Source organism: Chrysochloris asiatica, unplaced genomic scaffold (assembly GCF_000296735.1).
Source record: "Chrysochloris asiatica unplaced genomic scaffold, ChrAsi1.0 scaffold00002, whole genome shotgun sequence".
NCBI lineage: Eukaryota > Metazoa > Chordata > Mammalia > Afrosoricida > Chrysochloridae > Chrysochloris > Chrysochloris asiatica.
In genome coordinates, this window is record NW_006408520.1 from 31268284 (window position 1) to 31282895 (window position 14612).

A 14612-nucleotide genomic window follows, 5' to 3' on the forward strand; every position below is an offset into this window, starting at 1 on the left:
TTATTATTATTTACATGTAATTCTTTAATTCATGTCATTTTTATTGTTGGGTCCAGGTATGTAGGTAAAAATGAATCAAAAAGGTGAGGAGCATTCTATGTCTTTACCTCCCAGGTACTATGCACAGACTTTCCCCAAATTTCCTGTTGTGACAGGAAAGGAAGTTAGCCATTTCCCTGTTGTGTGGTACCCTTCTGAAGTATTCCGCTTGTCTTGGTGACTTTTTAGTACTGCCCCTTCCTAGTGCTTGTCTGTTTGGGGTGGTAAGATTTAACAGCACTCTCTTGAAATGCCATAGACTCCATTTTCCCCACCAGAGTGCTAGGCTTGTGAACTCCCGTGACCAGTTTGTGCAGCCTTAGAAATCAGGCTATGGTCTTCTCTATTTAGTTCTTCGTTGTTCAGGATATTACCTGACTTCAACCTAAAATAGCTGCAGATGTTAGTTGGTAGGTTCTTCCAGCACCCATAGCCTCCTCTTTCTTGTTTTTGGACTCATTCAACTCTCAACACCTCAGTTGCTGTTTGGAGCCCTGAGATCTTAGGCTGTATTGATTCAATGTGGGTTAGTTTCTAGGGGATAAATGGGAGCAGCCACTCACTTTGGCATCTTGCTCTACCCTCCTACATAAATCTTATTAAAGTTATTCATAAATATTACCTCAACTTTTTAAATTCTTAAATTTTAGATGGTAGCTGTATATAGTAAAAAATAATTATTTTATGAACTGTTGATAAGTGGATTATATTTTCTTATAATTTTCTAACACTAGAATATAAATGTATTTAAATGACTTATAAAATCTACTTACATATTCCTTGCTAGACCACACTTGCTACTTTCAAGGAAAAGGCTGCTTCTGTTGAAAATGAACTTTCAGAATTGCAAGAAGTAGAAAATCAACAGAAAACCCTTATTGAAGTATATAAAACTCAGGTGACTATTACATTTCTTTTAATATTGGTTTTATTTTGTTAGACAATGTTAAGCACCTCATTTGTTTGCATCTGAAATAAGCAAAATTAAGAAGCAAGGCTATTATTTCTTAACATCCCCAATACTTTTATAGACAATTCTGCCAATTTCTGATTCAGACTCTGTATATATATATATATATTTGTTGTTGTTGTTGTTGTTAACTGCTGTTGAGTCGGTTCTGACCCATAGCAACCCAATATAGGGTTTCTGAGGAGCAGCTGGTGACCCTATACAGGGTTGCTATGGGTCATGAACCGACTCGACGACACTTCACAACAACAAATATATATATATATAATAGTAAAGTACTGTGGGCTACTACAAAAAACAAACAAATCAGTGTTGAAAGCAAAGCCAGAATGTTCCTTACAAGCCAAGACAAAATGGCGAGACTTTTTCTTGCACTAAAGTAAGGCTCAATAAGAACTTCTTACACTGTTCTGACTTACCCACAAATTCACAAATTTGACTTAAACACACACAAAATTCATTCATAACCCAGGAACTACCTGTATTCAAGAAAAATCTTATGAAACAAGGTAGGACTTAAGCAGGTCTTTAAGCGATGGGTACCAAGCTAGTCAACACAGAGATTGAATTAAAACTTGAAGATGGATAAAATGTGGATGTAGATAGGACTGCATCTGGATGAATTAGATTGAGAACATGGCGTTGAGACATCCAGCCAAATGTCATGTAGGCTGGGGGTTAGAATGGGGGAGGATGTGATGGACTGTCTATCAAAATGTCAGCAAGGTCTTCCAGCTGGTGTTCTGGTCACAAGAATACCATATTCATGTGGGTGAATTTGTTTATTTAAGGGGATGATTCTTAGATGTAGTGCTGAGATTATTATTTTTTTTAATCAGAGTTTTATTTTGAGGCGAGGAAGAAGGGAATGATAAGAATGAATGAGGCTTTGGACAGAAGGCTGGTTCTTTAAAGGAACTTGTAGATCCTTGTAGATGTCAGAGCTCACCTGAAGAGTCTAGAATTGGTAGGAGAAGACAGGTATATGCCAAAAGGATTGTGAACTACAATAGAGCATTGAGTGATTATCCTATTTAAAGAAGGAATTATATTAGATAAATATAATGAGGCTATTGATAGGGAAATAATTTGTTAAAATTGAAAATATAATCATCTAGCTTTTTATTTCATGTTAATAGTCCTTATAATGAAATAATTCATGTTGCTTTTTTATTTTCAGGTACAGAAATTGCAAGAAGCAGCTGAAATAGTGAAAAGCAGATGTAAACACTTACTACAAGAAAATAAACAAATAATAAAAAATAAAAATAAAAAATTAGAGAAAGTGAGTTTGACATTTTAGAAATAATTATGCATTTTGTAGTATATTCATATTATACAAAACTTTTCATTTTGATCATTTAGAATTTGTTTTTACCTAGGAAATAGCAGTGCTCAATTTCTGTAAGAGTTTGTTTTCTGAGGAAATAATGTTTTATTACAAGCTTGAAATGTTGCTTGTGTCCATATTTTTAAACTTTTTCCTTTATGTTTAAAAAGTAGACATAAACAACTTGAAAAAAATGATCATCTTTTGCTAAGTGTGTCAACCATAAGTATGCAAATTTGAAGTTTAAATATTTTAATTTTAAAGGTGAAATAAAACTGGTACTTTCTAATGCATCTCATTTTAAAATCTCACTTTTTTTCTGTTAGTAAATCTTCTGTGTCTGAAAAATTAAGCAAATGTTTTTTGCATAATGCTTTTGTTAAATACTGTTTTGGAAGAAATAGTTGTGTTTTTTTGGAGGGGGGGGTTTAAACTTCATTTCCTTTCATCCATTCTATTACAACAGAAGAAAGAGAAGATTGATGTTGGCAAGTATGATGTTTTTGTGAATATTTTTAAGTTTTTAAATGAAATCTCATCCCTCTGGGTCTTTTCATGTTGTATTGGTAAGAAAACACTGACAGCTGAAGCATACTGACTCTTGGCTAGAGTGGTCATGAGATGTTTCTGGTCAGTTTCAACTTTGTCTTAAAGTAACTGCCTCTGGGTTGGCCCCTTTCTTTTGGGATGGTGAAGATGGAGTGAAGCATCAGTGTGCAGAAGATGTAGGACAAAGCAGGCATTCTGCCACTTAGATAGAAATGGAGATCGAAATACACAACTTGCTACTTTCTTAGAATTATTTTGTACCTCAGCAATGTCGACAGTTCAAACTCACTAGCCACTCCTTGGAAACCCTATACAGGGTTGCTATGAGTCAGAAACAACTCGACAGCACTTAACAGCAGCAACAATTTTAGCAGACCAGAGAAGAAACCATTTCATGTCTTTTGGTCTCTCTGTTTCTCATGAGACATACCAGTGCAGATGTCTCGTCTTCTACTAGGCAACACTACACCTCTGATAAAAGCCTGCTCAGAAAGCCAGAAGGACAATCACCTGTGTTTTTCAAATACTGAGCAATCACAATGTTTTCTTACTGGCATTAAAACCAGATTTAAAAAAAAAAAATACAATTCTTTTTCATTTTCCAGTGTTTAAATCTCCTGACTTACTCATGGGCTGTTAGATGTGTGGGGGACACCAAGTTATACTTTTGCTTTTGTTTTATTCTTCATGACCAAGAATTACAGATGTTGCACAGAAGCTATGGTGTTCCCTGTCTTGGAGGAGACTCTAGCTGTTGTTTTCCCTGTTTAAAAACATCCTAAGTGCCATGTGTGCGTCTGGTTAGTTTTTCTTAATAAGCGGTCCAAGCATTTCTTAAGGTTGCTTCTTGTCACATCTCCACAAAAGTGCTATGTTGAGGAACTAAAGCAGAGAAAGACAATTTGGATAAAATTATACTTTTTTTCACAGTGACATTAATGATCAAATTACAGTCAAGCAAAGACTGATAATATTAGCTATCTAAAAATAATAGTTACTAAACCCCACTGATTTATATTAAGATGAGTGAAACAGTGTGGCTCCAATTTAATTAAATACCTGAATTAAAGTAACTGATAATTTACTTTAGACCTAATGGCTGGACAGTACAAAGCTAAAATACTAACCTTATTAGAAATAACTTCTACTACTAAATGTTGTTGTAAAGTGCCATTGAGTCACTTCTGTCTCATAGGCACCCTGCTAAGAACAAATCCAAACCCGCTGCCACTGAGTCCCTTCCAACTCACAACGAACCTCTATAGGGGCTCTGTAACTCTTTACAGGAGCAGACAGCCTCCTCATTCTCCTGCAGAGGGCTGGTGAGTTTGAACCACTGGCCTTGCGGTTAGCAATCCAACACCCAACCCACGGTGCCACCACTGATATTACTAATAGCCTGAATACAAACGATATCAGTAAAAAAGTTTTCTTTCCTAAGTAGGCAATTCTCCCTGCAGCCCAATATTACTATACTCGTTTGTTCCGCAAACTTTTTTTAAAAATAAAAATCAAGTTTCAATCTACTTCTGAGTAATGGAAATGCTCTTATTTAACAGCCTAAATAAATTCATTCATATTTATTTGGTGGAATCTTTTTGTTTAAAATCATGATGCTTAAAATGCTTATATACTACAAGTGCATCTAGTATTTAAGATAGTGGAAGTGTTGATGCTGAATGTGTGATCTTGCACTTATTTTCCCTAATGCTACTACTCAGATGAGAGGCCAGATGGAGTCTCATCTGAAGGAGTTAGAGCGCATCCGTGATTCCTTGCCGGCGGCCGAGCAGAGGCTTCAGGAGTGTCAGGAGAGTCTGCAGCACCACAAGGGGAAATGTGCAGACCAGGCGCAGACCATTAGGGAGCTTCAGGGTCAGGTGTCGAGCGTCGTTCTCATTTTTGCTAGATGGATTAAGGAACGCTGTGAATGATTTCACCGGTTATGGGCATGCTTCTCGGGGCTGCCTTTTTAACTGCCATCTAACTTGATTGATAAAATATGCAGATACTGTAATGCTATTTCCTAAACTATTCTTTAAGGATTTTTAGATGAGAAATTGCTAATTAAAACTTCCAATTAGTTTTTTTCAGCCAAATGTATGTTTTGTTGTTAATTGATGTCGAGTCAGTGCCAACTCATAGTGACCCTGTATAGGGTTTCTGAGGAGTGGCTGGTGGGTTTGAACTGCTGACCTTGAGGTTTACAGTCCAGTGCTGATCCTCCAGTACCACACCACGACTCTAATGTATGTTTAGACATTTGAAAAAGTAGTAGTAATAGTAAGAAAGGAGTGGAGCTGTACTTATATGTATGCAAACATATACTATATATATGCTTATATGAGCAAGCTTCAAAAAGTTCATGGAAAAAATGTGGTGTCTTTTAATTCCATTTTTCCATGAGCTTTTGTAAACATTTGTATGTATGCATACGTATGTATATATTTTGTTTCTGTGTTTATGTCAGGATAAGGTAAATTTCCTGAAACAATTAGAAATTATTTTAATGAAAATTTGCATCAAATTTATTGGAATTGTTTGAAGTCGTTTTTTTCAATATACTTTTTTTTTATTCCAACAGAACAGGTGTCATATGTGTTTTATCACTTACCACATAGCCATCTCCTATCCCATAGTGAATGAGCACTCAATAGGTATTTATTAAAGCATTAATATTCTTTTCAAAGAAGCAATTCTAAGGATGGTTATGTGCTGTTGAGTTGTTTCCAACTCATAACGACCTTGTATAGGGTTTTCAAGACTGTAAATCTTTGCTGGAGCAGAAAGCCTCATCTTTCTCCCATTGATCATCTGGTAATTTCAAACTGCTGATCTTAAGGTTAGCAGCCCAATTCGTAAGCACTACGCTACCAGAGCTCCTTATCTAAGGATAGTAGTAAGTTCTTTTATTTGAAAAACATTTTTAGAAAGGATTCCTTATCTAGTTTTAAAATATAATTTACATTTTAATTTTCAATGCATCTTGTTTTTTGAAAAATGCAAATAAAACTTTGCTGAATTTAAATTCTTGAGAAGAGATTTTTCAAAGAAAATGTTAAAAAATAAAGAGTAACCAACTTAATAATTAAAATTTTTATTATTTAAAGCTTCTTAAGGTATTTAAATTTAGCTTTTGAAGCTATTGAAAGGATATTCTACCTTGGCACGGACAAGGGTGTCATTGGTTGATTTGTTTTCATATCTGATTTTGCTTCTTACAACAATATAATTTTTACTCTAGTTATAATTTTAATCGCCTACTGCCATCAAGTCAATTCTGACTCAGAGTGATAAATCTTCACAGAAGCAGAAAGTCTCCCCTTTGTCTTGTGGAGCCCCTGGTAGATGTGAACAGCTGACCTCATGGTTAGCATGAGTGCATAACCCACTATACCACATACTCAATGATCAATGGATACCTTTATGTGAAATAGAAAAATAAATAAGGAACCTTATTTATTATTTATTAATACTATTGAACAGTTTCACATTTTAACTTATAAATTTTATTTTATCAATAAAACATTTTCTCAGAATGTTTTCATTGTCTTTATCTGGAAAATCTTTCAGTAGCTGATGTCCATAAGGCACTATAGTTTTTTAAGACTAACTATGAATTTAACACTTGTGTTTTAATAATGTCTTATGCTTTGGTGTCTCTCTGTGAAGGAGGGATAATAATACTTATCCTTTCTTTTTTCTTTAGTCATTTTCACAATAAAGTATGTATATATCTTAGGAAGTTTATTATAGGAAAATAACCAAGAATACATTTTTTTTTTTTTTTTTTTCTATTAGGTTGATGGAAATCATAGTCTTCTGACAAAGCTTTCTCTGGAAGAGGAAAATTATCTTATTCAATTGAAGTGTGAAACCCTTGAACAGTAAGCATTAAATTGACTTAAAATTGGTGTAACATTTTTTCTCTACACACTATAATTTAAAAATATATGCTTTCTGTAAAAAGAAAATTAGAACAGATGGATGCAGAAAACAAAGAGCTTGAAAAGAAGCTGGCAAACCAAGAAGAATGTCTGAAGCACAGCAATGTTAAGTTTAAAGAGAAATCTGCAGAATATATAGCGTTGGCCAGACAGCTGGAAGCTGCTTTAGAAGAAGGAAGACAAAAGGTACAGATGGCCTTTATTTAGAGACTTTTAAATTAGTTTACCGTAGAGTCGTCTTTTTAAACAGACAATCTCTCATCTTAACAAACCCACAGTTGTTTTTATCTTGATGACAGGGTGAAAGGAGCAATTACATTTTTTATTCTTCACCTACTTTTTTGTTTTTAAATCAAAATAGACATAATACTTTATCAGAGGTACTTTCATAGAAAAAGGGTTATGTGGCAGGGCAAAATGAGTCCTGGTTGCCCAATGGTTGAAGTGGCTGGCTGCTAGCCAAAGAGTCAGCCATTTTTGAACCCACCAACAGTGGGAGACTGATGTGGCAGTTTGCTTCCACAGCCCTGCAAGCCCTATGGGGCAGTTCTGTAGGGTCACTATGAGTCAGAATTAATTTGATGGCCGTGAATTTTTGGTTTGGCAAGGTAAAGAGTCCTGGTGTGGCACTGCAGGATAATGCTCTGTACCACAACGTCAGTGTGAGCCTCAAGGTCAGCAGTTCAAACCCCACCAGGTGCTCCTTGGACACTGTATACAGAGTTGCTATGAGTTGGGATCGACTTGACAGCACTTAACAACAACAAGGTAAAGAGTGCAGTTGGAGAACATTGAAGGAAGCCCTTCCTTGTCTTTAACTAAAATCAAACAAAGTGCAAATTTATTGAAAATTTGGTTTTGATAAGGATCTGGTGAGTTGTGATGCTCAACCCCCTCTTCTTTGAGCAGATATTGCTGTATAAATGAATACATGCAAGACTTAAATTCCAGTTAAATATGTATGATTAACTGTTAATGACTAGCTTGTGTCTCAGGCAGTGTGTGATGTGAAGAATGAGTCAGATCTAGCCTGCTTCAGGACACTCAGTCTAGTAAGGAGTTCACAGGTAAACAAAATGTGTGGGAGCGCACAAGGTACACTAGAGCAAGGGTAAATGGTTCAGGGAAACATAGTGAAGAGATACATTTATGAAGTGATTTGAAAATCTAACCCTGAAATGTCATAGGATCAGCTTTGGAGTACAAGAATTAGACTTGAATTCTGGTATAACACATTGTACTCTGACCCCAGGAAAGTTATTTCTTCTCTAGACTTCAGTTTCTTAATAAGTAAAATGAAGGTAATGTATATATATATGTTGCTAAGTACCATTGAGTCGATTCTGACCCATGGTGACCCGATATAGGATTTCTGAGGAGCAGCTAGTGAGTTCGAACTGCCGACCTTGTGGTTCAAATCGACTTTGCAGTACAGCACATTAACCAATAGCACCACAACAGGACTCCATGTATATATACATATTCACATATGTATACATATATATGTATTTATAGTGATGCTAGAAAGAGACCACCTATCCCCTAATGACTCTCAAATTTATATTTCCAGTCCAGACCCCGAAATGCACTGCCTACTGACTTACATCTTTTACTAACACTGGCACCTCAAACATCTCCCAAACCAAAATTTAAATCCCCAACCCAGTTAATGGCAGTTCCATAAGAGTCAGATAAAATCTGATATTGAAATATCATAAGTATCAAAATGTTATTTTGATTAAAATGAATTTTGAGAGACATATCATAGATTAAAAGTTGAGTAGTAAAATGCACTGCCAATGATAGAAATGGACTCCAGATTTCTTAGCTCCACTATCCCTAATGTTTCAGCCTAAGTCAACTTTGGTAATGCCACTAACCGTCAGGTTCCTTCTCCAAAGTGCTCAGTGCCCTCAGAGGTGCACCTGCCTTCTCTTTTGTCTTGTGCTGCAGTGGAATATGGAACTGTCTCTCACTCTGCTCAGGTGAGGAGTGTGTTCACTGCCCTGCCACCATTGTCCATACTGAGGAAGCAGTGTCAAGAGCAGATATGAGGAGTCTTCCTCTCAAAGCTTCAGATGCTACCAGCATCTGCACTCAGAGTTGGCCTCAGAATTTGTGCAGAAGTCTTTGTAACTAACTTTAAAGTAACATAGAACTGAGTCTCTAGTAGTAAAGTTAGAGAACAGTCCTCCCCACTTGCTCTTTGCTCTTGGCCAGTCCATGTCTCCACTCTTGTGGTTCCATCCCACCCTTGTTGGAAGGAAGCTCCTACATATCTGAATCCTCAGATGGACATGGCTGAGCTGGACTTTCTTCTAAAATAAGCTACCAGAGAAATATGGGAACCCAAATTCAAACTACCTTGAAAATGAATGAATGAAACACTATAATCATCTTGAAAGATATTATCCCTGTTTTTTTAGTGTATGAAGCTTATGCATTACCATTCCTACCACAAATTCTATCTACCCAAACCTATAATCAACATTTAATAAGAGCTTTCTGCTCTCTGCTACAATGAATGTAAGTATTGTGAAAACGTGGCATTTGGTCTCCGTATGTTAGAAAACCACACTGTTGGGGAAAGCACTTACTTATGTCACAAAACAGTAGAAATGTACGAGTATATACCTCCTCCATTTCAAGCAGATACGTAACTGTACAGATGGATACAAATACTTGTTGGTTCTGCCTCGTGATAGACCATCTTTAAACGTTACTTAATTAAATTATATTTAATAGCCAATTAATATTTTTAAAGTGTAGTATAACTATGCTAGAGGCTTAAATCATATTTTAAAGAAAGCATATTAGTTATTGTACTCTTTTAATGAAAATTACAGGTTTCTGAAGAAATAGAGAAAATATCATCTAGAGAGAGGGCTTTACAAATTAAAATATTAGATCTGGAAACTGAGCTTAGAAAGAAAAATGAAGAACAAAGTCGCCTTGTTTGCAAATTTAACAGTGTAAGTATTAGCATGGCTTAACACATTATCATGTAAAATATATTAGCATTTGTCATTCTTGCCATGGAGTTTAGTCAAATAGTTAAAATAAGAAGTGAGGGGAGTCAGACACATGAACTTTACTGATAATATTAAAACTAACAAATACTGTATATCATAAAAGATAAAAATGCCAAGACCATGTAAAGAATTTATCATCCTGCCTCTTTACATTTCCCTCAAGTCTCATCAGGTCTTTTAGTAGCTGCATTATACTTTTGCATGACAGCTGCTTTAATGAAAGTTACAGGTATAATCTACTTGTTTTCTCCCTGGTATGGATTTTCCTTTATTTTATTTAGTATGTATTGTTGTTGTTAAGTGCCATCAAGTCGGTTCTGACCCATAGTGACCCTGTACAGGGTTTTTGAGGCTGTAAATCTTTACGGGAGCAGAAAGTCTCATCTTTCTCCCGCGGAGCGGCTGGTAGTTTCTAACTGCTGACCTTAAGGTTCACATCCCAATTTGTAACCACTAAGCTACCAGAGCTCCTTTTAGTATGTGTATATATATAAAACAATTTTAATTGTTTATATTATATATATAATATAAACAAAAGTTTTATTATTATGAATTAGATGTTTATATCAGTCTTAAATAATGAATAATCTATTTTAGAAGGTATAAATTGGTTTTAAGCAAATATCAGTATTGTTTTATTTGCATATGGGATAGACAATATTATGAACTCAGCCATGAAACGAGAATACCAAATTAATTGTGTTTTAATTACTCTTCTAATTTTTTTCACTAAATAATACATGAAATAGTCAGTTGGCATGAAATACTCTGTGTGGGGGTAGCACTAAGCCAAAATGATATTACTTAACAACTATCAGCTTAAGAATGACATAGAGAATAATGATGTTTTATTTTTACCAGGAGCCAGAGACCCCATGGTAAGTATTTTTCATTCGCAAGTGCCTAAACGATTGAAAAATGGAAAGGTTCAAAAGTTGAATGGTTTCTGGCATGCATCATTTTATTGCCATCAAGTTTCATGGCGATTTAATTAGAACAAAGCATTTCTCACTTAATTTAGTATAAACCTTCCCTTCATAGCTAACCATTTTTTAAGTCATCACGTTCCTGATATTGTAAAATATTTATGATGTCATTTGTATAATTGAAGCCTCTGAAAAAATAAAGTATACCATATGTGGCTACTAAATAAATAGGTTTAAGATCTGATGTTTTGTTAAGCATGATGATTTTTGTAACAGTAAAAACTAAGCATAGGTTTAAGAATCATAGCAAGATGTCACATTGTTGAAAAGGAACTTTGTGTTCTAACCCTCAGCAGTGGTGAGTTCTATGAATAGCCCAGTACTGATTTTGTAAACATCCTTTAATCCCAAATGAATTGTAAGTAACTTGAGAGCCTATTTCATAGTTGATTTTAGCACAGTGTCTTCCACAATACCCTGCCCACCGTAGCAGGTCTTTACAGATTTTCTGTTCAAGTCCTCCACAAGACCTCATAGCAACCCTCCTGAAACCTGATGCCTTTGAGGTTTTATATGTACAATATATATTCTTCCCTATAATACAGACATGTTCATGTTAATATTTTTCTTTTCAAATTGCTGTGTAAAATCAATGCTCTGTAAAGATTCCGTGTGCCCATTCTTTGACTTTGTATAGCCCAACCTGGTACGTTGCCGCATACCACCCCACGTCCCCTGATGGGCATAGCTCAGTTTGAGAAGATACAGGCATCACTGAACAACTGATAGGAAGACAATCAAACTCTTGTCCAGGGACCTACATTTTAGTTGGAAGCTACGTGGTGTTTACAGCCTGTCCTTAATTAAAGCATGAATTTCAGCAGACAGACTTGAGAATTTATATGCAATTAAATGTTCACAAACTGTATTGGGTTTTTAATTTTTTTCTGTGATAAAGAGCACCAACAGTATTACAAGTTCCTTTTATTTGATAAAGGATTCTAAAAATAAAATGTTGGTGCTATTAATACTAGAATTAAACCAATTTTTAAGACAGCAAAAGTCATTCTTATGTTATAAAATATGAATTTTTAGACAGGGAAACTAGCACAAAATAATACTAAAATGGAGATTAATTATGACAGTTTTAAATAAAAGTTAATCATGTTAAATTTGTAATCATTTAGTACTATGTCAGTGTGTATTACAACTAGCCATGTTACAGTAGCGCACAATGTATGTAATTTAATATTTAAAGGAAATGCTAGTTGTAAGAAAAATGAATAAAGAACATGTCAGATGTGAAGATTATTTCTTTAAAAAATTTAAAATAATGTATTCAGTTAATGTATATGTGTATTTGACATTATGACTATTGGCCTTTGATGAATGCCATTATTGATCATCTATATTTATTTGTTTTTTATTTAGAAAGTCCAATATCAGGAAGTATGTTTGAAAGAAATACAACATAATCTTGAGAAGTCGGAGAATGAAAATGAGAGTATGAAGAATTATTTGCAGTTTCTTAAAACTTCTTATGTAACTATGTTTGGGTGAATTGTTAAATTTGTTTTCTATTAATGGTAGGTTTTTACTATTGTTAAGAGAAGTCTAAAAATGATTAGGTTAAAAAATACACATCTATGCTACCTGTTGTTATACTTTATGATTTATGGGTAACATAGAGTGCTTATGTAAAGATTTTTGAAACATAATTTATTATACAATTTAAACTTTAAAACAAGACAGATGTTAGAATTCCTCTCTGAAATAAAGAATACCTATAATATTGAAAGTTCTTTTTATTTGTTAAATGCTTCTTAAAATAAAATGTTTAACTCTGGTTTAATTTCTGTTTAAATCATACTGGATTTCCAGATATATTTCACACATACATATTCAAGAAGCCAGATTATGTTTTATGATTATCTGTGGCCATCATTTAAATGAATTTTCAATTCGTCCTATTGTGGCACTGTAGGATAAGCACTTGACCGCAGGGTCATTTTGAACCACGAAGTCAGTGGTTCCAACTCACCACTGCTTCTTGGAAACCCTATAAAGGGTCGCTATGTCCACAGCACTACACCAAGACTTCAAAAATGAGGGACTAGACCCGCTGAATTCTTAGAGTCAGGGGAGACCAGGTTGGGAGTCTCAGCTTAGCCTCTATTCCTGCAGACTAGGGAGTCCTGGTGTGGCGCTGTGGGCTAGTGCGTCACACTGCAGAGTTGTTTGAACTGCAAGGTTGGTGGTTCAAGCTCACAAGCTGCTCCTTGGAAACCGTACACAAGGTTGCTATGGGTCAGAATTGTGGCACTTAACAACTTAACAACAGGTGATTTCTGAGTCCTGATGTGACGCTGTAGCATAAGCACTCGATTACTAGCTGCAATGTCAATGGTTAAAACCCACCAGATGGTCCTCAGAAACCCTATACAGGGTTGCTTTGGGTTGGAACCTGCTTGAAGACACTTAACAACAACAGGTGATTTCTAGGCCACGCACAGCCACTGGGCAGAAGTTGTCCTGACATTCAGATACATAGATGCCCTGGCCCATGGTGTTATTAAGTGTCGTTTAGTCAATTCTGACTCAGAGTTTCACAGGAGCAGCTTGTGGGTTTGAACCACTGACATTGCGATTCACAATTAAGTGCTTATCCTAGAGCATCATTCCAGAAGTTGGCCCCAGGCAATAGATGTTCATTTATGTGGTCTGACATTCCCCAATGGGCATTAAGAGATATACTGAATCAGAATCAACAGTTTAACAAGATCCCCCCAGGTGATTCTTATATAAACAAAATTGTTTGGAGGATCTTGTTAAAATGCAGAATCTGATGTGATATATCTGGGGTGGAAATGTAAACTCTTCGCAGGGGGCTGAACTCTGATTAACCTGTCCAAAGCCCTGAGGAAAACATTCTGGATTTTAGTTTTTGTTAATAGTATAATTATATACTTTATTAAGATGGCAGGAGTCCTGGTATGGTGCTCCCGTGATAAGCGCTGGACTACTTACCACAAGGTCAGCGATTCAAACCCACCAGCCACTCTTGGAAATCCTGTACAGTGCTACAGTGACTTTGAACTGAGTTGAAATCACTTCACACAAAAAATATACCAAATATCTAGTATGTTGTTGTTGTTATGCGCTGTGGAGTTGGTTCCAACTCATAGCGACCCTGTACAAGGTTTCCAAGGCTGTCAATCTTTACGGGAGCAGAAAGCCTCATTTTTCTCCCATTGAATGGCTGGCCAACCTTGAGGTTAGCAGCCTGATTCATAACCACTACGCTACCAAAGCTCTTTAAATATCTAGTATATTGATTATTAATTCAAGTATATGCTGGTACTGTGGGTTAATGTGCTAGACTGCAAAGTCAGTTTGAACCACAAGGTCAGGGGTTCAAACTCACCAGCTACTCCAGAAACCCTATGCGTGGTCTCTATGTATCGGAACCCAATCTACGGTACTTAATAATAGCAACAAAGACACCATTATCATTTCACACAGCACTAAAAGGCTTGCAGTATTTTCTTTTTCTCTTTGATATACAGAGCCTTAAGACTTTCTTTAGTTCCGGTGATTTTCTTCCATAATCTGTGTGATTCTTCACGTTTTTCTTTTCTTCCTCTTTATTTGGTCTGGATCTGACCTCCTGGAAACCACTTTTTCACTCAGTACCTGTCACTAGGGTTCTGCTCAATAGTGTGTGATATTTCTTCCACATGATATTTCTGACCACTTATGCATGCGAAAGCTGGACAGTAAATAAGGAAGACCGTAGAAGAATTGATGCTTTTGAGTTAT

General features: G+C 35.7%; 1 protein-coding gene across 1 annotated transcript in view; it reads left to right on the forward strand.

Annotated features, from left to right (window-relative positions):
- Positions 1 to 12353, forward strand: part of ODF2L (outer dense fiber of sperm tails 2-like) — a 45770-nt gene extending 33417 nt beyond the window's left edge. Inside the window, exons 9-14 of the mRNA XM_006830990.1 lie at positions 827 to 937; positions 2190 to 2294; positions 6690 to 6775; positions 6859 to 7021; positions 9682 to 9807; positions 12225 to 12353. Of these exons, the coding sequence (XP_006831053.1) occupies positions 827 to 937; positions 2190 to 2294; positions 6690 to 6775; positions 6859 to 7021; positions 9682 to 9807; positions 12225 to 12353 (720 nt within the window). The remainder of the gene's footprint in view (positions 1 to 826; positions 938 to 2189; positions 2295 to 6689; positions 6776 to 6858; positions 7022 to 9681; positions 9808 to 12224) is intronic.
- Positions 12354 to 14612: the final 2259 nt, after the last annotated feature.